The sequence below is a fragment of the Podarcis gaigeae genome (genome assembly GCF_964106915.1).
Source record: "Podarcis gaigeae genome assembly, chromosome: 10".
NCBI classification, from domain to species: domain Eukaryota; kingdom Metazoa; phylum Chordata; class Lepidosauria; order Squamata; family Lacertidae; genus Podarcis; species Podarcis gaigeae.
The window spans coordinates 17,971,591-17,996,217 of record NC_139686.1 but is presented as its reverse complement, the minus strand read 5'-3'; the positions used below and the strand labels follow the sequence as shown (position 1 = coordinate 17,996,217).

Genomic DNA, 24,627 nt, shown 5'->3' with positions numbered 1-24,627 from the left:
TACAAAACTTTAAAAGTTGTGCATATGCGAAATTAAAAGAGATTATGAACTCTTGTGTCTTTACAATAGCTTATACAGGTCAACATAAAATTGTAAACAGGGCATTAGCTGTCAGAAACAACGAGGACAAAATGTGCATCTGTAACCAGTTGCTAATTGCTTTCTCTATAGTTAAGAATGACCTACTTTTCAATATTTCAGTCTGATCATGAACTATCCAGCACAAATTAAAACTTGCATAATCATATGCAAGGAGGGGTCTATTTTTTGTTTATTATTCTTTGTGGGCAGCAAGGCAACAATTGCCTTGGCTGACCAATAGAGTCCCTTTCTAAGGCTTAATCCATATAGGTAAACGATGGCCTAAAAACACAACAACGTGGGGTCAGCTACACATGGAAAGCCTCCATATGTAATGACACTAATTCCCCTCGCAGGGGTGGATGAAGGGGGGTGCGGTGGGTGCAGGTTTTGCCCTGCAAAAACCTTACCTTCTACTGACACATAGCATTCTTAGGAAAAATTTTTGCAAATTGGGTGTCTTCATGTGGTTCCTTTATTTGCCCAATAGAATAATCACAGGGAACAACTTAGGAGGAAATGAGAGTACAGTCCTATTGGACCTCTGTGCTGTCCATCAGCTCAGCAAGAGTGTGGGTGTACTGATATTGATATAAGGGGGAACCAATAATAAATGAGGTTTCAGTCATTTTCTGCCCAACCCAATTAAGGTAAAAAACTGATGATGGGGAATTCACTTTGAGAACAGTTAAGTGGTGAAATGTATTCTGAACAAATACATGCATTTTCAAATAGACACCACTGTTTGGCATATTTCTGGTATGAAAGTATGCAAAATAAGCCACAACTTATTTTAATAATGCCCTTTAACAACCTTGTGTTACACACACACACACACACACCCCCTCAGAGATTAGAATGAAGAGACGCTGAATGTTAAAAATAATGTTAAAAATAAACTCTTACATAACTTTTAAACCCCTTGTGCTTCTTTGAATACTGCTCTCTTAAATTTCTTTTCAAAAGTTGGCAAAAGAGGGTTGAAAAATGCTGAACCATTGTGTATTAAGATTTGGGAGATATTTTCTTAAATGACAGCAATAATAGGCAGTTTGCAGCTGTATTGCAAATGCAATAAGAAAGAGAGAGAATTTGGTGGGCTGTCTGTCAAATAACAGCACAGCCCGAGAGGGTAAAATAAACTTGAAATTAAATCTAAATAAAGAAAAAAAACTTTTAAGAAATCTATGTTTACTCTGGCACGCGACTGGCCTACCGTGCTTTTGACATATTAGGAAGAAACTTGGCTGGGAGGGTTGAAAAGCACTTTAAAAGGCATATGTTTCTTTTCAAAATACAAGGGATTAGGAATGTCTTCATTAAACAGAATTCTTTGAAATCCTTCCCCCTCTTCCAATATAGTGTATGCATGTATATATGTATATATTTTAAAAAATCAACCTTCCTTAACTCCATTCCTCAGACCATTTGAAATTATTATTTTACTGACTATTTTTGCCAATTGTGTGGCCTTAGCTATCTATATCCCCTTTCCAGAAGATGATTCCAATGCTACTAATTCCAATCTGGTAAGTCCTTTACTTTCACCATTATTTGTTGTTACACCTTTTACTACTTACTTATAAGTAGGTTGTTTGAAACTCAGCACAGTGGCTTTTGGGAAGTCCGGAGAAAAAAATCACATGGTCACATCAGATGGCAGCCAAGATGTTTGGATTACATGGCTTTAGGCTGGCACTTGTTTTATCAGGATTACTTCTAGGGCGGGAAAACGTGGGCATTATCAGCACTGCATAAGGATATCAGTTTCATACCTCTTTCCCCAAAGAATCATGGGAACTGCAGATTGGTGAAATGTTGAACATTCTGCTAGAACAATGGTAGCCAATGTCGTGATGCTCCTGATGCTCTTGGACTGCAGCTCCCATCATCCCCAACTGGCATGGCCAAGGGTCAGGAATCTTGAGAGGACACCTCACTGACTACCCAGTGCTAGAAAATCCCATCCCCATTCTCTCCAGTTACAATTCCCAGGCTTTCCTGATAAGAAGGAATGGTAGTTAAACTGGTTTAAGTCTGTAGTGCAGATAATGCCTTGAGTTTTTTTAATTTATGGTTATGACTTCTTGCTGTTGGCTTTTTTTTTCTTTTGTTAACAAAATGCCAGAGTATAGTGTGAAAGTGCTATCTATCTATCTATCATCTATCTATCTATCATCTATCTATCTATCTATCTATCTATCTATCTATCTATCATCTATCATCTATATCTATCTATCATCTATCTATCTATCTTAGTAGGTGTTAATTGTTTCATTCCTGAGCTTTTTCTGCTGTGTCTGTTTTATGAAAGGGATATTATTTAATTGATCAAGCCTTCCTTTCGGGTGATGAACAGTTTCAGGGCTATGTTCTAGGGCACCTTGGCAGGTGTTCTCATTATAAATTTGCCCTTTGAAAGATGGTGACTTTTTTCTATTCTTGCCTGGAATGATTAGTGTTTCTACTAAACGCAAATGGCAATGCCTGTGTTTCAGCATAAGCTTGTCTGGTGCTGGGGTGTGGGGCAGGGGGGAGAAAGGGAAATGTGTTTATATTTGGCTTAGCATGAAGTCATAGCAAATATATGAAAGAAACAAAACTTAGTGTTGGACAAATGGAATGCAATCCATAACAACAGGACAAGCTATTTCCCCTGTTCTTTCCTGAGAGGTTGACTGAGCTCAGAACTCCCAGAGCTTTGAATGGGAAAGCCTGAAAGCCTGAGTCTGCATTCATTCCAGTATTCAGAACTAACCAATGGAGTTTTTTGAAAGACCAGAATGTGGCTATTCTTTTACTTGCCCCCAAAGGAGAATCACTGGCATGAAAGGGGGGGGGTGGGGTGGAATGAAAACTTGCAGAGGGATGGAGCTGGAAAAATAATAATTGCCTTTCCAAAACAGAGACAGATGAGCATGTATAACCATTCTTCAGGCCTTGGCCACCATGATGAAGTATTTTCATGAAGCAGCTTTGAGTGTGTGGAAGGAAAAACAAAGGCTTTGGAATGCATCTTTGGAGGAATTATTGCCTAGCAAGTTGTAAGCTTTTCTTTGTTGCTTTGCAGTTTGATAGAGAGAAAATGGGGGCTGGTTTAGAATCCTTTTTAAAGATTTGAAGAGTTTTACCGTCAGGTGAAGCATGTGCAGGAAAGATGTTAGTGAACTGGTGCATCTGACATGTTGCTGTTTTCCACCTACAAAAGTGAAAGGCTGGAACTGAGGTATAGGCTATTTAGAAGTTATGTTGGTTTAGATATTTGCTCCTGACAATAAACCCAGTATAAACACACACATACAGCACAATGTTATAGAAATGGGATTCCTCCAGGCAAGTACTAAAGAAAAGCAATAATCTGTTGAATTGGTTGTGCATGACTTTTGTGTATTTTGATTTCTATACCAATATTTAGGTTGGATATGCAGATAATTCATAACTGACAAAATATATTTGTACCTAGACTGCATATGCAGATAGCTGGTAGCAACACATTTTTATGCTGATGGGTTTGTCATGGGCAATAATTTATCTCACTAGAAGTTGGTAGTTGTGGGTAAGTTAATGTACATGGTGCTATTTAGAGTATCATAAGCAAAACCACAAGTCCCTGCCCCAAGAAGCTTACAGTGTAATTTCAACAAAGACAACAGAGGGAGTCAGAGGGAGAAAAAACAGACTGAGTTAAATGTAACAGGGGAACATGCCTTTTGCCAGGCAGTAATGCATTTGATACTGACTTAAATTTCCAAGGGATTAAAATATTTTTCCAGCCCTGACAAACGGTCTGTCTGTCTGTCTGTCTGTCTCTGTGTGGAATTGCATTGACTTATTCATTCTTAAGATTTGTACACTTGTCAAAGTTTTGTGGCATCCATCCTGTTGTAATTTAGCCTTGCCCTCATATCTGTTGCCTTGTTATAGCAGAGAGAGGCTGCAGTTGCTTTCTGCTAGAGCTCTAGTTAGCTGAGTATCAAAGTGATTAGTTTGTTTTTGGAAAACATTGGATGAGACGGTGGGTTGAGATAGAAAAGGCTGCTTCAGAAAACAGCACATCCTGCAGAGATGGAAATCGGATGCACTTAGAAAAGAGAGCCATTTTATTGGACAAAATTGCCTCCAGCCATTACGAAATGCAGCAAGTTGTGCTTGCTACAACAACCAAGGGGCAAAATAGTATGGCTCCAATCCAGATCTGTAGATTTATGCATGTAAGGGGACTTTTTCATTTCTATTCTAAACAGCAGCAACCCTGTTTTGTGTCTCACAGTATCACAAGTCCTTTTTAAGGGGTTGCTTGCAGTACAGGACAGAAAAGAATGGGGAAAATCTGCTGTGCACTGGTAAGCCAAACAGAAACTAGCTTAGCATGTTATCTGAACCCAGACTCATGATTAAGTTCTCTTCTTACTTACCACAAGCCAGGCTTTTCTTGGCAGTCAGAGATGAGTTCAGGATCACAGACAGACCACAGTTAAGCAAAACAAACTATGCCTTCATGTTTCATGCAAAACAGGCCTATGACACTAACAGAGCTACCACTGCATCAGAATAACAATGCAGTTTTTTAAAAATCAGATTTTTAAGGTATGAGTGCTCCCGCATTTCTGTCCAAAGAACAATCTTTCCAGACGAAGGACTTTCTTGTGCAGTTCACTTCCCTGCCTTTGAAAGCAGTGCTCTTAAATTTGTAAAGCTCCTCAGCAAGGCATTCTTCCCCTATCATCTACAATCCTTTACTGTGGGTCATTTGGTATAGCTCTGAGAGAGTCTTGTAGAAGGACTCAGAACCATCCCCTGTTTGAAGATGCTCTTTAGCTAAGTCCTAATTAGCATGAATCATTTCTTGTCTTGATATCTTCTATAGCCAGTTGGGTGGGTGGTGGGTTGTTGGGGGTTTTTTGAGAAGAGGGAGAGGAAGGTGGAGTTGGTCCAGCTCTGGAAAACCAGATTTGTCCAGCTGCTCAGGGGAAGCCTTCACTTGGGTAACAATAACAAGTCTGGCTTCACATTCACTTTGTAATTTAATTCTGAAAGGAGGAAAAAGGAGTTGCCATAGCAACTTCTACCGTCCTGATTTCCAGAGACATGGAGAACCTTCTTCAAGAAGCGCATTATCCAATATATGATGTGTAATGCTTTTTTTCTTTTCTTTTAAGGTTTGAAGGAGAAAAATATGTGTTTATAAGCTGATAACATGCCTCTTGGATTCTGAAACTCAGCCAGCAGAATGTGGAATAAAAAATTGTGCAGGATTTTAAAATAATGAGAGCCACTGTAGGGTAATATTGCAGAGCCAGTGTGGTATAGCAAGGGTACAGACTTAGAACTTGGGAGACATGGGTTTAATCCTCTGTTTAGCTATGGCCTATGGCTAGTCACTATCTCTTAGCCTTCAGCCAAAAAGATCAAGGGGCTGAAGCAAAATGGTACCCGCTGGTTATTGCTAAGAATTTATTTGCACAGAAAGCTGCTGTTAAAATGAGTCAGATCTTTGGTCCATGTAGCTCAGTACATTGGCTGGAAGCAGCTCTCCTGAATTTCTGAAAGGGATATTTCCCCGACATTACTGCAGATCCTGAGGATTGAATCTGGCCTGAAGATGCATTCCATGTGCTCTGTCACTGAGCTTCAGCTCCACTGAATCGGGCACATCAGCCAAAACATTTCCCCTAGTACTAACTTGGAAATCAAGAATTGTTTATCCATTGCCTCAATTTCAGCTGTGTTTCTTAAAACACTTACAGGAGTCTCAGTGCCATAAGTGAAATTACTCTGAAGCAACTTATTTATGGCTTATGGCCTTTGATGGCAATCCTGCTGTCCTGCAAGGTTATCCATTAACTTCAGTAAGGGCAAGGTCAATCCCTTCTTGTCCTTTTGTAACAGAAATTTGAAAGCAGCCGTTTCTGCCGTCTTTATATCTGTTTCATCCCCACTAAAAACCTATTATGCACACAAATGGAAGGGGATTTTATTAAACACAGAGCCATTTTGGAACTAATGAACTCCACTGAGGCTCTGGCGAAATTGCAGAAATGAAGAAAGCTTGCACACATGTGTGTGACCTTGTACAAAGAACAGTGATGCACATTCTCTTGATGTAGCTGGGAAAATTGGAGCTAGTTTGAAGGGAATTGAAGCCAGCCTTGCAAGAGAGGGCCATAATTGATATGGAGTCTTTCTACTTGTTTTCCCTGCAATTATGTGTTAAAAACAGAGATAATGTGCCTCCACAATAATGGAACTATAGCAGCCTAAGATAGGAAGTTGAGAGGCAAATGCTTCTGTCTCGTCTGAGTGACATTCACAAAATGGCTTGAGCCTGGTCAGTGTCACACCATGTTGATAACATAATGAGGTTAGGACACATCTTGAAGCATACTGTTAGGTTGATTGTTTATGCCTTTTGAGGCAGGAGGGAAATTCCTACTGCTGTTTGAATATCTCGACCTTCCTTTCCTTCCCGTAGCAATAGCAGAAAAACCATCTGTTTGCAAAACTTGAATTTAAAATGTCATATTCTGCATTCACATTTGTACATCTTTACAGGTGGATGAGAGTTACTTCTTTTCATTCATTCTCTGAAAATTGAACTGTGCTTTCTGAAGCAAGGAAGATGGAATTGTTATGTCTCTGTGAAAGACTGTGCTTACTTGCTTCCCATCTCTGGATGCCTATGAGAGAGAGAGCATAACTGTCTGTCTGGCTTGGTAACTGGTGATTAGTTTTGTGGCCAGCTGAAAAGGTGCCTGGTCCACATTGGCAACGAAAGAGTGGATTTTGGTGTTCCATTAGTGCTGTAGATGAATATACAGCAAAATCTATGAACTGGCAAAGACAAGGCATTTAATTCAGAATTTATAACAAATATGATTACATTACATCTTACTCAGCATTTTCATCATCTTAACTCCCCCCCCCCGCCCTATTCTTTTGCAAACTGCTTTATCTATGTTACAAGCCAAACATAGATGTAGAGGATTTAATGGTGATGAGTTATTCAGAGGGACTTTAGTGGCTCTTTTAATGTAGTCTTAAAGCCTAAATAATTATAATAAACCAACAATTATGCCACATGCATATATTAGCAAGGACTGAGGAATTGGTTCAGCAAAGTGAATATCTTAGCCATTGGCCACTTGGGAATAGAAAGGTTGTTTTAAAAATATAATAAATATACCCTGAGAGGGTCTGGGAAAGAACTAGGCACTGTGAACTTCTGGAAGTTGATCTGGTCCTGCAGTCTTGGGATATATATGCATTGCCTTAATTTCACATGATCTGGCACTCTTGATAGCGTGACAGAGCACTGCCCTCCATCTTGTTACTGGTCCTGGTTTGCTTTCTCTCTTCTGGGTGTTGTCTGCTGTTATTGATTAAAACAGCAAGAACAATACAGTGCAATTTTTAAAACATAATTCTGCCAAAGGCTGCAACTGTGGAAACTTTTATTATCCTTCATCTCTTTCCCACATTCGCCTCCTCATTGGTAAAATCAAGACACATTCTCAGAAAGTAAAGAGCATGAAATTTAAAATAAAAAATGGTGGTGGGATATTCCAGAAAGGTACAAATGGAAAACATACTTGGATGTAAAGACAACATAATCCATAATATGGTTTGTTCTGTCATTACCTTTCAGGATGGAAAGGTAAGGATGGGACAACCAGCTTGTGGGTTATCCTAACCTCATATCCACATAAGTTTTCCATACCTGAGCAATTGAAAGGCTTGGTGTTATGTGAATACCTATCACCATATGCTCAAAAAATGGCATTTGATAGTGCATATAAAGCCAATCCAGGAATTAACAGGAGTAGAAGCAAGTAGATACAAAAGTGACATTGCATTCTTGACCTCAGAGCTTCTTTCTGTGTTGAAGTATAGAGTAAGAATGTTCCACTAGTAGGCAACTTCTTTTCTGCCCAGCCTTGACTTGAGAATCTGAATGATGCTATAAGGGGACATCTAGCAACAAATATATCTAGTATATTTTTAGGACCAACCCTACATTTGTAAGTTGTTTCATATTGCTTTTTACATTTTATTTTAAATTGTTGTATCTATGTTTCTAGAATTTTCATTTATGTACATGTACATGCTGAGCCTATCCAACTTTGGACTCTGGTGTGTTACAACATGACCCCACACAGCAGGTATACAACTCAAATGTGGTATCTGGGTCACTTCTTGTGGTTGCTGAACTTAATGCTTCTGATTGTAGCTTTCTGTTCCCTCCAACTGCGATGTCAACACCTTTTGCCACATGGACTATATTTGGCATTTGCAAGGTCCAGATGCCTGATTCCTACTGTGTGCGTTTTCCAACTACAGCATTTCTGTGATTCCCCAGTTAGTTGTGTTGGCACCTCTGCAGCTGCTTTTTGATCTGCCTTGTTAAACTTGCACTGATGGAAAACGTTGGGATTTTGGAAGATTTCCTGCCTGGCTGCCACTAGCTCAGTGGCTGCAAGGCTTGCATGCAGGAGGGTGGAGGGAGCTGAAGTGGAGACCATCTGTGTGTGATAGTCTTTATCTGATGTGCCAAAATTGCAATCCTGATTTTTTTTAACTGTTACTTTGCCTAATGAAAGCTTGGCAGGTTTGTAGTTACAGCACTATCAGACCTGATACAATTAGAGGTGCAGTTCAACTTAGCTTTTGTAGTCACATTATAAGATCTTAAGTCATTTTATTTATAGGATTAAATATTACATGTTGGATTTTTCAGCTGTTATGATAATAAGCAATAAGTCATTGCAATTTATCGGGAATGAATCATGTTGTGCAAAACGACTTGTAAAAGGTGCAACATTTTCTTTTATGCACCATTTGTTACTTGACACCATTCTGCCCCCAATTACCATTATGTTACATTTTATTTTTCTTATATGTTCTTTGTCTTTTCCTATTTCTCTCTTTGTACATTTCAGCCTGCAGACACATTGGTCTGTACCCTGCATGTCTGCAGAGCACAGATAATCTCTGTCCATGCAATGTGTGGTATAGTGTACTGTGGACAGGCATAGTAGACAATGTATAGGCTTTGTGCACAAGATGCAATCAATGCATAGTGTTTGAATAATCATAATACATAATCGTGGTATTCTCCACAAGACCACAACCCTCAGGATGTTCTCAGCCCTCTCCTACACCAGTGCGCAGGGCTTGGACCCAACTCACAGTGCTGGCCCACCCATGAAGCAAGATGAGGCACTTGAGGCACCAGGTTCCACAGGGCACCAGGTTCCACAGGGGCAGCAGATCCTGCCTCCAAGGAATGCATCATCCATTGCTACCATGGTGGGGGCTGCCCTCTGCATCCACCTGGTATGATTCAGAGTTTTTACCCCTGTGATGGTTTTACCCCTGCGATGACCTTTAATTTACACTTCAACAGTCTAATGAGGCTCATTTGATTCCCCCTCCCTTGTTCCTGATGTAGAACTTTACTCACCCCTTCTTTCCCAACAGTGAGAGGGGCATTTTGAGGTTTGCCTCAGGTGCTAAAATGTTTTGGGTCACCCCTGCCAACTCATCATAAAGGAACATAGTCTTTTCTTCCCTCCTCAGTCTTACAAACCATCTTTTGAGATTTTTTTCTACTTTCCTTCATCTTTTTTCCTTCTCTCTACCACTGTTGCTTATAAAGCAGAAACACACTTGCTTTTGTACATCTGAACATGATGTTATACCAGCCGGCATGGGCATAGAGGCAAATTGCCTCAGTGTCCCTTCCAGCCTCATCACAATAATAATATATATTTTATATCACTACACCACTAACATTTAAAATATGTCAAAGAATATTCAGTATACCAAAGGCTTGTTAATATTCCCAAGCAGCCTTAAAGCCTTAGTTTCTCTCCTCACACCATACACCTTTTATACTCAAAAGGCCAGAAACTGGCATTCAGTTCTGGCAGTTTTTGCTCCCATGTGAAGTATCCAAAGGGTGGGGCATAACAAATGAAAGCAGGCATCTCTCTTCCCCTTTTTTATAATGACCTCTTATGTGTGTAGTCATCAGGACTGGAAGAAAATATTGAGTGGACATGTGAAAAAAAATCCTAGAAAATACTCTACGAAAAAGGAAACTCAGTGGATAAATTCTGTTTTTATGCTTACAGTTTAAAACCGTAGTTGTCTGACTAAAAATTGGTCCTAGTCTCATGGCAAGTTCAATGTACATTATAACTGCTACATGACCAGGCAATCATCTGATTGCTCTACTGCATTGCCAGATTGATTTTCAGCCCACAATGAAGTGTTGTACACAAGGTCTGAAAATCAATTTTGATGTATAGTATACAAAACAGGCAACTGCTTGGTTGTGATGCAGTTCATATTGAATTCAGTGCATAAGACTAGTGCAGTTTTCAGGCTTGTGAATAGATCTTCTTACTCAGGAATTTATTTATTTTTTACTTAGAATGGCTGGTGAGCTACAATAATTTGAGCAGATACTAAAGGCTACAGAGTTGGAAAGGAGTAGTTACAGACCTTTCCAGCAGTATCCACACTGTAGGACTGAGGGGTTTGGGTTACTTTGGCATAGTGTGAAACAGAGAGGGGGAAAAGCAATGGAGGCTACTCCATTATGGTGAGTGGAGCACTGCCTCTCCAATCTCAGACTGCCCTCAGCCAGACTTCATCGGCCTCCAACCAGTCAAAAGAGTGGCAGTGGTTAGATGGATTAATTCATTCTGCTAGCACATTTGCAAAGCAAAGCAGGGTCTGGCATGGTTTCAAATTGGATGGGGGAACCGTGTGTTAAGATTCCTGCATGGCAGGGGGTTGGACTAGATGACTCTCAAGGTTCCTTCCAATCCTACAATTCTGTGTTTCTATAATACCCTTCACCAACTTTGCTGTGCTCGCAAAGCTTAGCACTTCCACCTTCTTCCAATGAACATTTATGGCTGAAGTGGGGATCTTAATCTTCATTACGATCATAAAGAAAAGAAGTAGTTTTTCTGAATTTAGTAACACTGAGTAGAATTATAAGGTTTTGAGTATAGGACTTGGAAAAGTGGCACATCCTACCCTCTCAAGCCCACCATGGGGTAGTTACATCCCAGTTCTTTGAGAAAAATGTATTTCCTTATGGATAAAGGTAAAGGTAACCCTGACCGTTAGGTCCAGTCACGGACGACTCTGGAGTTGCACGCTCATCTCGCTCTATAAGCTGAGGGAGCCAGCGTTTGTCCGCAGACAGCTTCCGGGTCATGTGGCCAGCATGACTAAGCCGCTTCTGGTGAACCAGAGCAGCGCATGGAAATGCCGTTTACCTTCCCGCTGGAGTGGTACCTATTTATCTACTTGCACTTGACGTGCTTTTGAACTGCTAGGTGGGCAGCAGCTGGGACCGAACAACAGGAGCTCACCCCGTTGCGGGGATTCAAACTGCCGCCTTCTGATCGGCAAGCCCCAGGCTCTGTAGTTTAGACCACAGCACCACCCATGTCCCTTCCTTATGGATACCTTATTCTAAAAAGCAGCTCTTGACCTCATCATAGCTACAGCCTAGGGAAGCAATCCTGTTTTAAGAAAGCAGCAAGTCATGCTCAACCATTCTAGGAGATGCCAGGGATTGAAACTGGAACCTTTTGCATGCACAGAATATGCTCAGCATTGAGTGACACTTGTTCCTTAATTCAAACAACTGATTTGTAAAATATCAAGTACCTTATTAACGGCATATGTTAAAGATTGAACCTTGGAACAAAATACAATAGTTTATGGTAGAATATCCTTTGACAGCTGTGGAAATACAGCAGCAGTTGCACTAGGGTAAATTCACTGTGCACTGACAATTCCTTTTAGAAATGTTTACCTTTTACTTTTGGATGAAAATGTTGCCTTGAAAAGGGATACCACAGAGCTATTGAAGCCACTTGCATGGAAGGAGTGTTTGCCGTTTGCATTCAGGCTGCCATGGCTGAAAAGCAACCCATGTTTCTTTATCTGCTCTATTCATATTATTACAAACCCTTCTTGGAATCAGGTGGAGATGACATTGTCAGGTCGTGGTGTGAATTTGGAAGACCATGTTTCAGTCAGTGGGTGGGTTTTATTGTGGCTGATCCCCTACCAATCCCCCACCAGCACTCAAACCTGAGCTAACATGGTTGTCTGACCATGACCATTATTGTGTGTGGGATGCAAAGAGGGGTTTTGTTGAACAAATTCTTGTAGTACCATGAAACCCGTTCTTAAAGGAATAACCATTCCAGGAATGGATATTAAATCAATGGGTCTTTCCAGTGCTAGATGTTCTAAATCATATTACCACCCACCCAAAATATGTACATTAATGTTTTCATTGTGCGTAGATTGGTATATTTGTTTATTAGCATTAATTTAATATATTGATCACCTATTTACAGGGGAAACCTCTAGGTATAATGTAGTATACTATAGTACTATTTATTGTATTTGTTTAACTATCCAGGGGACATGATTGATGGGTGGTATGGAAATGCCTAAATAAATTCACAATAACAAATGTATGCAAAGAAAATAGAAAAACAAATGCAAGATTTAAACCATTGCATAACATGAGCAAATCAGCAAGCAGCAACAGCAATAAAAAAATTAAAAAATCCAGATGGTAGGAAAACTTGAAGAAAAACAATAGGAGAAATGAGATCTTCCTTTGCTGACTTCCTTGGGCAAGGCATTCCAAAGTCTGCCACCACAGATTACAGCAATTACATCCAAAAGAAAGATGATTGGTGGATTTTATTGTGGCTGATTAGTGTCACCGAAAGGACCATAATCTAATCAACATGAGGAGTGATATTCAGCATTAGTCATACTCATTGTAGATCCATTGAAGTCAATAGACTTATGTTCATCAGTTTTAATGGATTTACTTTGAGTATGAATGTTGGCTATCCCTTACAGAATATAAAAAACTTGGGGAAACATAAAAGGAGAAAAAAAAATGTGTGAAGAAGTACTGTTCTTGTCCTTAATTTTATTTATTATTACATTTATATCCTCAAAGGAGCTTAAGGTACTATACACAATTTCCCCCTCCCTGTTTTTTCCTCGCAAGAACCCTGTTGGAGTAAACTGGGGTTGAGAGACCATGACTGGCCCAAAGTCTCCCAATAAGCACCATGGCTGTGTAGGGACCCTGTTCTCCAAAGTCCTAATGCAACACTTGAAGTCTAAACCACATTGGTTCTAAATGCAGTCATCTAAATATGGTCAAATCCAGAATGTTTCTGTTTCCCATGGATTCATGAATTTCCACGTACACAGAAAACTGAAGTGTGAGGGAGGCAAACTTTTTAGCCTAGTTGGAGCTGAGTGATGTGTGACTGTTGATTGTAATATCTCAACTCCAGATCTCTGAGTCTAAAAATTCTTGGGATGTTGTCTTGTTTGCTGCCATTGGTCAGAAAATGACTCCTGTGAGTCACACACACACAGAGTAAAAGTATTTTGAGGCAATCTAATCTCTTCCCTTCCATCACCAGACCACAGATCCAAGGTAGACGGTTAAATTCTAACTCAGGAAAGCACCACTTGTCACAAAGTGAGTCTGAAAACTGGGCTAGATGCCAGGAACTCAGGGACAGTTTTTGCATTGAGGGCTGCCTCAAGATTTATGCTTGTCTTTTGCTTTCATCTTAATGAGTGCCAAGAAATAAAAATGGAAAACAAAAATGAAGTGAAATATCCTTATAGGGACATTTGAGTTAAAAAAAAAATCCATTCACCATATATATATATTCTCCACAGTAAGAATAAACAAATAAGGGATTCTAGCCTTTTCTCAATACTATGTCCCTGTATGCAAGAAAGATAGCTAAGTGGTGTTAATTTGGTGAAACAATTTATTTATATCCTGCCCTCCTGTTAAGGAGTCTAGGAAAATATTTCAGCTTAACAGTAGCCCTATGAAGTAGTGACTTGCCCACGGCCACCCCTTGAGTTTCATGGTTGAGTAAGGATATATGTGCCCACACCGGCTTTCTTTTAAAAGGCTAGATAAATGCTCTCACTCAGGAAAAGTCCAACAAGGGAGCGATCAGCCTCTCTAAAGCATTAAAAATAAATGAAACTAAGATATTTTAAAATGGACCAGGGGAGACGTGTGCAAGGTCAGTTCGTCATCACCATTTATCTCAGTCACAGTCAGTATCCAACAGCTGCCTGTGACCACTTGTACAAAACACTTTCCATGTAAAGAAAAACGCATCAGTAAAGGCTATGGTGTCTTGGAGATGAATGCTAGTTTATCAAATGCACAGTGCTTGGAAAATGCAACTCTTGCAATGGAAGTGCCATCTTGCAGGAAACATGGGTTACTGGTAGCAAATAAGGAGTAGTAACAAACCTATATGTGGCTTACCTGTAGCAAATATTTTGCAACAAACAAAAACTACAGCTCCATTCGTAAGGGAAAACATTTAATATTTTAGAGATACCCTGAGCATAACATTACCCATGAGAATATAACATAACAGTAATGTCTCAGAATTTATCTGAGGAAACATGTTACAGTATATTCCTTTAAAATGTTTTTATTTTAAAACACAGTTAATTCTAAATGGAGATAGATGCTGTGATGGAATACCCTTAATTCATGTCTAAGAAGAATGCCTGTTCTTTTCAGAGTTCCCATCCAGCACTTGCCACTTGCCACTTGAAAGGTCAGACCTCCCGAGTGTTTAGAGTTTAGTTGGCTCCAGTCTATCTTGGGAGATGTTCAAGTCCTTTTCATATACATGCACAGTAGTGGTCCCTAGCTTGCACAAATATGTAACGAGTCGCTTCAAAATAAAATGCATTGAGCAGGGCCAGCTCCAGGTTTCTGGGGACCCTTGGGAACAGGGTATCAGGGCCCTCATTTTCCTTCTCAAGCCACAACCCTTCCTCCTGGCCCCACATATTTAAACTAAAACAAATGTTACTATTTCCTTCATTAGCTTTTCACCCTCTCTCTGTGATCCTAGACATAGCCTATGTTCTGTATGACCTTATAGGGATTTGCAGGGGTAAAGCAGACATTAGGAATATAGGAATCAGGAACATAGGAAGTTGTCTTATGTAGCATCAGGCATGAGGTCCATCTAGCTCAGTATTGACCACACAGGCTAGCAGCAACTCTCTATGGTTTCAGGTAGGAGTCTTTTCCTGCTCTCCTACCTGAAGATGTTAGGAATTAAACTTGAGATCTTCTGCCTGCAAAGCAGATTCTCTATAACTGAGTTACATATAGAATTGCACTGCCAGAGGTAGAATGTAAGAAACATAGAACTTAGAGGTAAACAGAGCATGTCCAATGGCAGAGTATCAGCTTTGCATGGAAAAGGTCACAGGCCAATCCCTGGCTTTTCCAAGTAGAACTGGGAATATTTTGTGTTCCAAACCCTGGAGAGCTCCAGTCAGTCAGTGTAGACAGTGCTGACCTAGATCAGGCATGTCCAACAGGTAGATCATGATCTCTTGATAGATCGTGGGGTATTCCTGGTAGATCCTGGTTGATCTTTGGGGGGGGGGGAACGACAACTGTGGCTTCCTAAAAAAAGCTGATCACTGCCAGTTTTTTAATACTGTGAGTAGATCACAGTCTGTTGGAAGTTAGACATCCATGACCTAGATGAATCAAAAGTCTGACTGTGTAAGAAGTACCCATTTGCTACTGTAAAAGGTGTACCCACTGAATACATATTTAAGCTGTAATTATCACTAACTATTATCTGTATCTCATTGCCATTCAACTTCTACTTTAAAATTTTCTCCTTTATGTACCCCTTTTTTAAAAAAAGTCAGACCATTATGTCATGCATCTTCTGATCTTCACACATTTTGAAGCAATTTGTTGCGAAAAACCTTATCTTAATTTGAGGTGGGTGGGGGAAAACCAGTATACAAAAGAAGAACAGTACTGAGATTGAACTCTGCTAAGATGCTTTCTAAACACTCCTCAAAAGAGGAGGGGAGTAGATAACCTAAGCAGTGGTTTTAGAAACAGCAAGGTTTTTCTTTCTTCCTACCTGTTCTCTCTCTCTCGCCTTCTCACTCCTGCACTCTTCACAATATACACATAGACACATTTGTCCACAGATTAATTTTTCCATCCAGGTCTTCTGGAAGTGTAATACTGAAGAGTAAGGGCAGCAGGGATAGGGTTTTAAGCCATTTCCAGCATCTTTTCCAGCTGTGCAATATCCTTTCAATGATGCAGTGACTAGAACTGTACACAGTATTCCCCCTTTTCAGAGCTGCCCCATTCTGGTCAACATCTTCATCAAGTTATCCACTATGACCCCAAGGTCTTATTCCTGGTCACTCACTACCACTTCAGACCCCAGTAGCATATACTGTATATGTATATAGGTAAGGATCTTTTGCCCCAATGTGTATCACTTTATACTGAACCAGAATTTTTTTGCTTAATGCTCATTCACTTAGTTTGGAGAGATCCTTTTGGAGCTCCTCACAATCCATCCACCCTGAGCAACCTGGCATCATCACTTGGTCACTTCACTGCTCACCCTTAAGTCCTGGTCATTTATGACCAAGTTTAAACACGGGACTAGGGTGTTGCTGTAATTCAGAGTCGACAGCAAAAGGCAATTTCATATTGAATTCTGCCAAATCCTTCTCATTTGGAACAGATCAAGAATATAGAATATTCTTGCTCAAGAATATAGAAAACATATTGAAATGGAGATGGGGAGTTTCTAGTATACTTTCTGGGGGTGGGGATGCAGGGTGAAGATTGCATAGTTTCAGAAACACACTGACAAAAAGCAGACCTTTGCAAGCATGGCAGGAACAGCCAGTCAAGAGACCCTGTTTTAAAGGGAGCAAACCTCCCCCCCCCACCTCCAAGTCAGCAAAAAGTTTATTGGGAATGAAAAGTGAAGCAACAAAACAAACAAATCACTGCTTTGCTGTTGAGGCTATTTCACTTTAGAGAGACAGGATTGTGACCAGAAACTCCTTAAGTTATCAGCCAGTACAAGAGTCAGCGTCAGAATCCCTAGCTGCTACAAAGTTAGAGGCTTAAGGGGCAAAAATTAGATACTGATGTGCCACCCCAGCCCCTTAAACTGCTTGGCTGCTTTCAAGTGTCCCTTCCTCATTCGACTTCCTTCCAGATTATAGTGATGACTAATCAAAACTTTCAAATTATTTTAACTATCCCCCCCCCCAAAGTCAGAATCTTTTATTTTTATTTTATTTTTTAAAGATAACAGTGTTGTCTGTCTGCAGTGACTTTAGAGAGAAAATGTTCCAGGCTTGGAAGCCAAGGAAAGAGAATGTCTCTGGAAGCTAAGTGAATCTTTGCTGGCATAGAACTGAAGTCTGATGCTGAATCTCAAAACTGGAAAAATGCTTTGTGCATTGCATTTTGGGGATGCATCAAAAAGTTATTCAGGATCAGAGCTCAATGACCTAGTCAAAAGATTACGGGTGACTCCAGATGGCAGCTTCCCACACTTCTGGTTGCATAATGTAATGTTATACTCAAAGGAAAGGAAGCAAACCTCACATGCAAAAGGTCTGGTGTGGTTGACCGGATTTTGATCCTATCAACACCTGTCATTTTGACTCTTTCACTTATGGTGACCCCCCTAATTCTTTAGTCTATCATTTCAGATACACAAAACATATAAGGTTCTTGTTATTCTAAAGTTTTGTGGGTTTATTTTATTTTTTACAGCGGAGATCATCCTAAATGTACTCCCGCAAGGAATGTTTTTGTAAAACCCACTTGAAATCAAGAGCGCTGACCACCAGTAAAACACACACTCCATGCGATTATCGTCGCTCTAATCACTAGCTCCCATAAACTTGTAGAACCTAGCATAGCGGAAAGAGCTACTGTTGTACCGAAACACTAATGATATTTTCTCAAGGTGAAGTGCATCCTTAATCAAGTTCTTGCTAATGCACTTTCTGTTTCCTCACCTGCATTGCCAAAAGGGTTTCAGGTGTGCTGAATCAAAGTGCTTGGAATACAAAAGACAAAGCCCAAATGCAGAATATTCCACATTTGGAAGTGCACTGAATGAGGATCTGGAATGATAACTTCCTGTGGTCATGTATGTGTGTTTTCTCACAGAAGTGGGAGCACAAGAAACAGTTCCAGAAACTTAACAATGAGGCATGGGAGAACCTTGATCAAGCATCACTTCTCCTGACTTCATTCAGCATGTAGCTGCTGGTGACTGGTCTCACTTCTGTCTGTAGCACAGACTGGCAAAGGATCTAGAAGGACATAAAAACATTGGCCCAATACAAATAGTGAAAGCTAAATAATTCTTTTCTTTTTTAAAAAAAGATCTGCTCAGAAATTCACCTAATATGGTTTCAGAATACTCTTGCTGATTATTGGAATTTCTTCAGGAATTTTCACCCTTTAGATTTAAAACTGACTTTGTACTAAGCTGGTTGCTAACATTAATGCAAAACCTACATTGACCACCGTGCACATTCAGTTTGCCTCTATAATCATTTCTACATAAAATGGTATCTGCTTATGGCAAAAAAAGAAAAAAGAATGTGCACTGTGGTGTTGCTTTTGGAACCCTAACAACAACAGATCTATTTTGAGTGCATATACACGAGTTATGTACTACACAGAATTAGATTTGTAGTCAGGCTCTACCTTCAAGCTCAGTCTAAAGATACTGCAACATGATACAAGAGGAGGAAGAGATGAGATCAGAAAGCCTGAGATTTTTATTTTATTTTTCCACAAAAGCAATTTTCGGAAAATAAAACAACAGGAGGAACCATGTGGCTGTTGGATGGGGGAGTATTCCAGCTCTGTAGAGCAGCCAAGGAAAATAAGTGTCAGTATGGAATGAGAGTAAAGTTTCTGGCATGGAAAGGATAGGCAAAGGGACCAAGGAGGATTTAAATTTAAGGCAAAGGATAAGACAGGTTGAATACTGCAAAAGATTGAAGAGACACTCAGAGGACAGCAGCTGAATGCTGCAAGGAAGGGAGATGTGATGGAATGAAATTGTATTGAGCTTAGGGAAAGGGCATAAATTTGATTCAGCTTGTATTTAAAGGCAAAACCATCTTATTCACACTTTCTGAAACAATGCACAAACCAACAGTGCATATCCTGGTATAAAGTGTGCATATTAATGAAAATAACATACAAAGATGAATTCTATTAGGGAAAATTGGTTTGCAAAACTGTGTATATTTGGCAAAATTGCATAGGAAAAATGTGTAATTAGGACAAATTCTCACTCAAATGCTGATGATTTTTCATGAGGGTTTTTAAAGAAAGAAACCGTTGTGGAGATGTGGAGAACTAAACTTAAGCCTGGAAAAATGAGAAACTGAAATTGATAGATTTGCCCATCCCTAATTGTGATACAGTGTTTTATGCTTTTTAAAAAATGTTGTATGTAACTTTGGGTGATGCTGGAATGGGGGAACTAATGACTAACAAATGTGATTAAAGAGATTAAAATAAGAGGAGATAAATGGTTGAACAAAACAGAGGAGAAATCGGGGGGGGGGCACAATTCAGTGCAGAAGAGATGGAACATAACACAGGACCAATTCTGCTCTGTATGTCAGGTGAATTGAGCCAAGTCTGATTTCAGAGTACACAATCCTGTTTTCTTTCTGTCAGCAGCTGTGGGCAAGAGCTATGAAATATGAGCCCTTAAACAGGAGATTCAGGACCCCAGATAACATTGAGAATATGATTCCTACAGCAAGCTGTAATTTCATGATACCCCTGTATATCCCAAGTGGAATAATCATTCACATTTTATTTTTCAATTTATCTGAGTAATGAGCAGCCAATTTCATCTCATGGAGGCAGGAAAAACAATCTATTTTGGCTTTAATCATGGAAAAGCAAGAAAAATAATTGTGCAGTCATAAATCATAGTAAGAAAGATGGGCAAAATGCTAATTGTTTTATATCGCTTGCCTCCATTCCTATTGTCAGAATAGGCCAAACTGATTAAGCATGTCACCCCTTGTTTAACAGTTGCATTTGCCCAAGTGGAACCTACCACTGTCGGAAAGAAGGACCTGTGGCAGACTGTGGGGAAGGCAAAAGCCAGAAAGGGGGAAAACACCTCTTTTTCATAATTAGCAAATTGTAATGTATTTTCATTTATGGTTTGCAACAATGCCTCTTTCGTTTTCATAATAATCAGCATTAACGGTTTGAAGAAAAGCTATTGAGTTCTAATAAGAACACTAAAGGTACTAATTAGGCACTTGACAGTGTTTTAATAATCTTTCATAATTTATGGGACAGAGAGAGACTCACGAAAGCATTGATTGACTCCCCGGAGTTGTAGGTTTCCCGTGAGTGATTCAATAGACCTGTCCTGCCTACTGCTGGAACAAATAAATCAAGTGTAAACTATTGCATTTTTAAACAGAATTATGTAAATAAGGCTGCTTATGTGATGAGAATGAATGGTTGAGCATTAGCTACCATCTTGTTAGAAATAAACCCAACAAATTTCAAAGTGTGAGGTTGACTTCCTTAGGGGACATTCAGACCACCACCAAGGAAAGCATAATTCCTTCCCTCTCCCCTTCCATTACAGGCTGTTCAGAAAGCCATGGAACAACCTATCCACTCACTGCTCCTCCATATTAGTCCAATGTAAATAAATAAATAAAACAATTATTAGTCCTAAATAGAGGTGCCAGGAATCCAGAACTACTTCCCTTCAGTTCTATTCTTCACTACCTTGGTTGGCCTCTGGGTGGAGCATGGATTATGGCTTTGCATGGGTTGGTTTCAACCATGTATCTACAACCTTTTCAGTCCCAGGACCCAACTTTTAACCCAAACATGCAATTGGGGATGAATTTCTTAATCTTTTACCATATATTTGTATGGTGGTAGTGCTCCTGTTGCAACCCACCTTGGATCAGGCCATAACCCACTAAAAAAAAAGGTAAAGGACCCCTGACAGTTAAGTCCAGTCATGAACGACTCTGGGGTTGCAGCGCTCATCTCACTTTACTGGCTGAGGTAGCTGATGTTTGTCTACAGTTTTTCTGGGTCATGTGGCCAGCATGACTAAGCCGCTTCTGGCGCAACCAGAGCAGCGCATGGAAACACCATTTACCTTCCTGCCAGAGCAGTACCTATATATCTACTTTCACTAGTGAGTCCCAACCCACCAGTTTAAGACCAGTGGCTTAGACAGCCTTCTGCCTCTGCTCCTGATTGGGCTGGATGTGGGACTGGGCTTGGGGAGCACTGGGGTGTTTGAATTCCACCCTTAGTAGAATGTTCCAGGTAGGGATACCCTATCCACTGTTTTATAAAAAAATCTTTATAGTCCACCTATTATAGTCTGTCTCAAGGCAGTGCACAAGTTAAGATAACATCTGAATGATAACATCAGATGAAGACATCTGAAGGCAGCCCTGTTTAGGGAAGTTTTTAATGTTTAATGCTGTATTGTGTTTTTAATATGTATTCGGTTGGGAGATGCCCAGAGTGGTTGGGGAAACCTACCAGGGACACATTAGGACATTTTCAGCTTGTTGTTATTGCATGGATGGCTAGATTTTTCTCTCGTTCCTGGGCATGCTGGCTGTGAACCATGGCCAGGAAAACCAGGACCTTCAGTGTGGAAAACTTTCATGTTTGCTCAACTCCCATCCTCCATTGCCTGTCCCTTGTCTTACTCCAATCACAAGTATACATTGATCTTAGCCCTAACCTAAATGAAGATGGAAACTATCTTACTCTGAGTGCAGAATGGATGAACGAAACTGATACTGTGATGTACAGAAGGAATCCCATAGGCCCCGTTTGATGCACATTGGAGCCTTGGATGCACTTATTTAGAAAGGAAGACACACAAAAATCATAGCAGAGAAAACAGTGCTGCAATGCTACTGCTTAATTTGCATTACACAATGCTGATAAAAAAAATAAAATGAGGAGGGGCCAGAATGGGAAGCCTCAAACAGGCAGAAGAGTGATTCAAAGTAGATCAAAAAACCAATAAGTCACCTCCCAACACTGGTGAGTCATTGTCCCAAAGACTTTCTGTTCTGTCAGAGCAGTGGATCAGGGCAGAGAGACTCCTCTGTCTTTTCTTCATGCACAAGGAGTCATCTGGAAGAGCTGTATAGCTGGCAGAGAAGGGACATGAGCACATCTTTCTCCTTGGAAGATCTGGCACACTTCCGCCAATGCTAGGTAAAATTAATTGGCTGAATGCAGACAGCTTGTAGTTGATGCCAACATAAGAGGGAACACCTTTTGCATGATTTAGTGGCTAAATACTCTATGCGCTGCAATCATCAGGCTCAATAATGGAAGCATTTAGCTATGGTAAAGAAAAAATAAGTTAATGTTATAAATGTTTCTTTTTTAACCATCCAGAGTACAGTGATACAGTGGTGCCCCGCAAGACGAAATTAATCCGTTCTGTGAGGCTCTTCATATAGCAGTTTTTTTGTCTTGCGAAGCAAGCCCATTGACAGCTTAGCGGATTAGCGCTATTAGCGGTTTAGCGGCTTTTAGCGGCTTATCAGCTTAGCGGATCAGCTGATAAGCGGCTTAGCTGCTTAGAAAAAGGGGGGAGGGGGAAAAAACCGCAGGAACTTGCAAGACATTTTCGTCTTGCGAAGCAAGCCCATAGGGAAATTTGTTTTGCGAAACGCCTCCAAAACGGAAAACCCTTTCGTCTAGCGGGTTTTCCGTCTTGCAAGGCGTTTGTCTTGCGGGGCACCACTGTATATGAAACATACACAAAATACCAACAATTCAGAGGAATATCAGGCTGGAGACTTCAAAATTTAGTCAAAGACTAGAGTCTAATTGCTTATTCTGAGATTCAGTTGCACATGCACAAACATATTTATCTTGTTTCAAGTCCAGAAATTCAGTATGATGATATTCTCTGTTAATTTGGCTGCAGCAATATGGATGAGTCTATGTATGCTCTCCAGGCCCACATTTCGTAGACAACATGCTAGTGCTTCCAGTCACTCATCATGGCGCAAAGTCCTGTCTCCTCCAATGAGCAGTGCCTCTTCCAGTGACTCATCAGAGTATAAAGACACAGTTAATTTCTCTCCCCTCCCCCGATAAGGTGCAACTGAACAACACAGTTGCAAAGCAATTAAGAAAACAGGAGCATGTACCTTAATAAAGTGCTACTTGAAATAAATTACATAGCAATTGTCCAGTGGGAGAGAGCCTCTCCAAATCTGCTGGTAGCTAAATGTGCTTTAACCAGAGTTTGACACTTTGCCAAATGGTACCCACACACAGACACAAACCATTTTATTTGAACCACCACTGAGCTGCTTTAGGCAACTTCTATGCCGCATAACTGTGACAAAGGAGCCTATTGTGTTAAAAAGTGGCAGTGCATTATCCTGAAAAGGGACATCTGCAGATAATGAAACTGAGACAAGATTAAATTCTAGTGACCCCTCAAAAGGGGAGGAATCCATAGCTCACATTGCATTTTGAACAACTTGGACAAAGCTGTCTTAATAGTTCAACCCATCTCTTGATTTTAATGAGATTCTGTGTTCATTAGGACAAATATATGCATCTCCCTTCAAGCCTGGCTCATCGCAGGCCTCTGCACATCACTTGGTGCCTAGCAACAGTGAGCAGAGTCTAGTGTTCCCATCCTTTCATTCCAGATAGTTCTTTTAATGCTTCTTTTTACTAGTATTTGAAGCAAAAACAGCTGGAGAATTGCAAACCTCTGTATAAAATGCTGCCTGATTTTTTCATACCTTAGGAGAAGTCCATTCCGCAGGAAGCTCTTTAATCACAATTTGTTAATATTTTAATATTACGGTTTCAAAACTTTGAATTCTCCTTAGGAATTTTTTACATGTGCTTGATGACCTTTCTGCTCTATAACTCAACTTGTAAACAAGTTGTAGACTATTTTCAAGATAGAAGGAAGCATAACAAAAATTAAAGGCCCTTTACTTTCCGAATTGAATTGTACGATACTATCAAAGAATGTGTCTTGACTATCAGGGAGCTTGTATACAGAATGTGCTTCTTTAAATTCTAGTCTTGTACAGTATTATTCCTGGTTAAATATGTTACTGAGTTTCTAGTTTCTTGGCTTGGAAATTTCACCCTGACAGCTTCTAATGCTATCATCAAATGCAAGACAAGCACTGTGGTCTGGAAGTTCTCCAGCTGAGAATAGTTCCTACACATGTGCAGAGAATGCTTTTAACCTCCTCCACCCAAGTCTTGGACATTAGTTAATGCTCACACCATACCTTCCAACTGCCCTGAAAATACTGCAATCATCACGGAAATCCTTAAGCTATCATGGCTTCTCATTTTTCCACACCCTTAAGCTATCATGGCTTCTCACTTTTTCACACAGAGTCCCTAATTCCCAAGGGGCCTTCCCTTCAGTACAGCGTTTCAATGTGTTACTGGAAGTTCAGATTCATGCATCCCTCTAATAAGTTGCTTAGATCTATGCCTTCCTCTCCCACTCCCCCACTTAAAACGGTGTTACTTCCTGTTTTTATGAAAACAAGATCTGAGTTGCTTGAATG

General features: G+C 40.1%; 2 protein-coding genes across 3 annotated transcripts in view; both read left to right on the top strand.

Moving 5' to 3' along the window:
- LOC310826186 (tigger transposable element-derived protein 1-like) overlaps positions 1–24,627 on the top strand; it is a 1,677,490-nt gene that overhangs the window by 148,784 nt on the left and 1,504,079 nt on the right. The window lies entirely within an intron of this gene.
- CACNA1C (calcium voltage-gated channel subunit alpha1 C) overlaps positions 1–24,627 on the top strand; it is a gene marked incomplete at its 5' end in the record, with an annotated part of 442,620 nt that overhangs the window by 50,603 nt on the left and 367,390 nt on the right. Inside the window, one exon of one of the 2 annotated variants that reach the window (XM_083699782.1) lies at positions 1,506–1,610. The exons of the other annotated variant lie outside the window; for it this stretch is intronic. Within the exon in view, the coding sequence (XP_083555908.1) occupies positions 1,506–1,610 (105 nt within the window). The remainder of the gene's footprint in view (positions 1–1,505; positions 1,611–24,627) is intronic. 2 annotated transcript variants of the gene reach the window in all.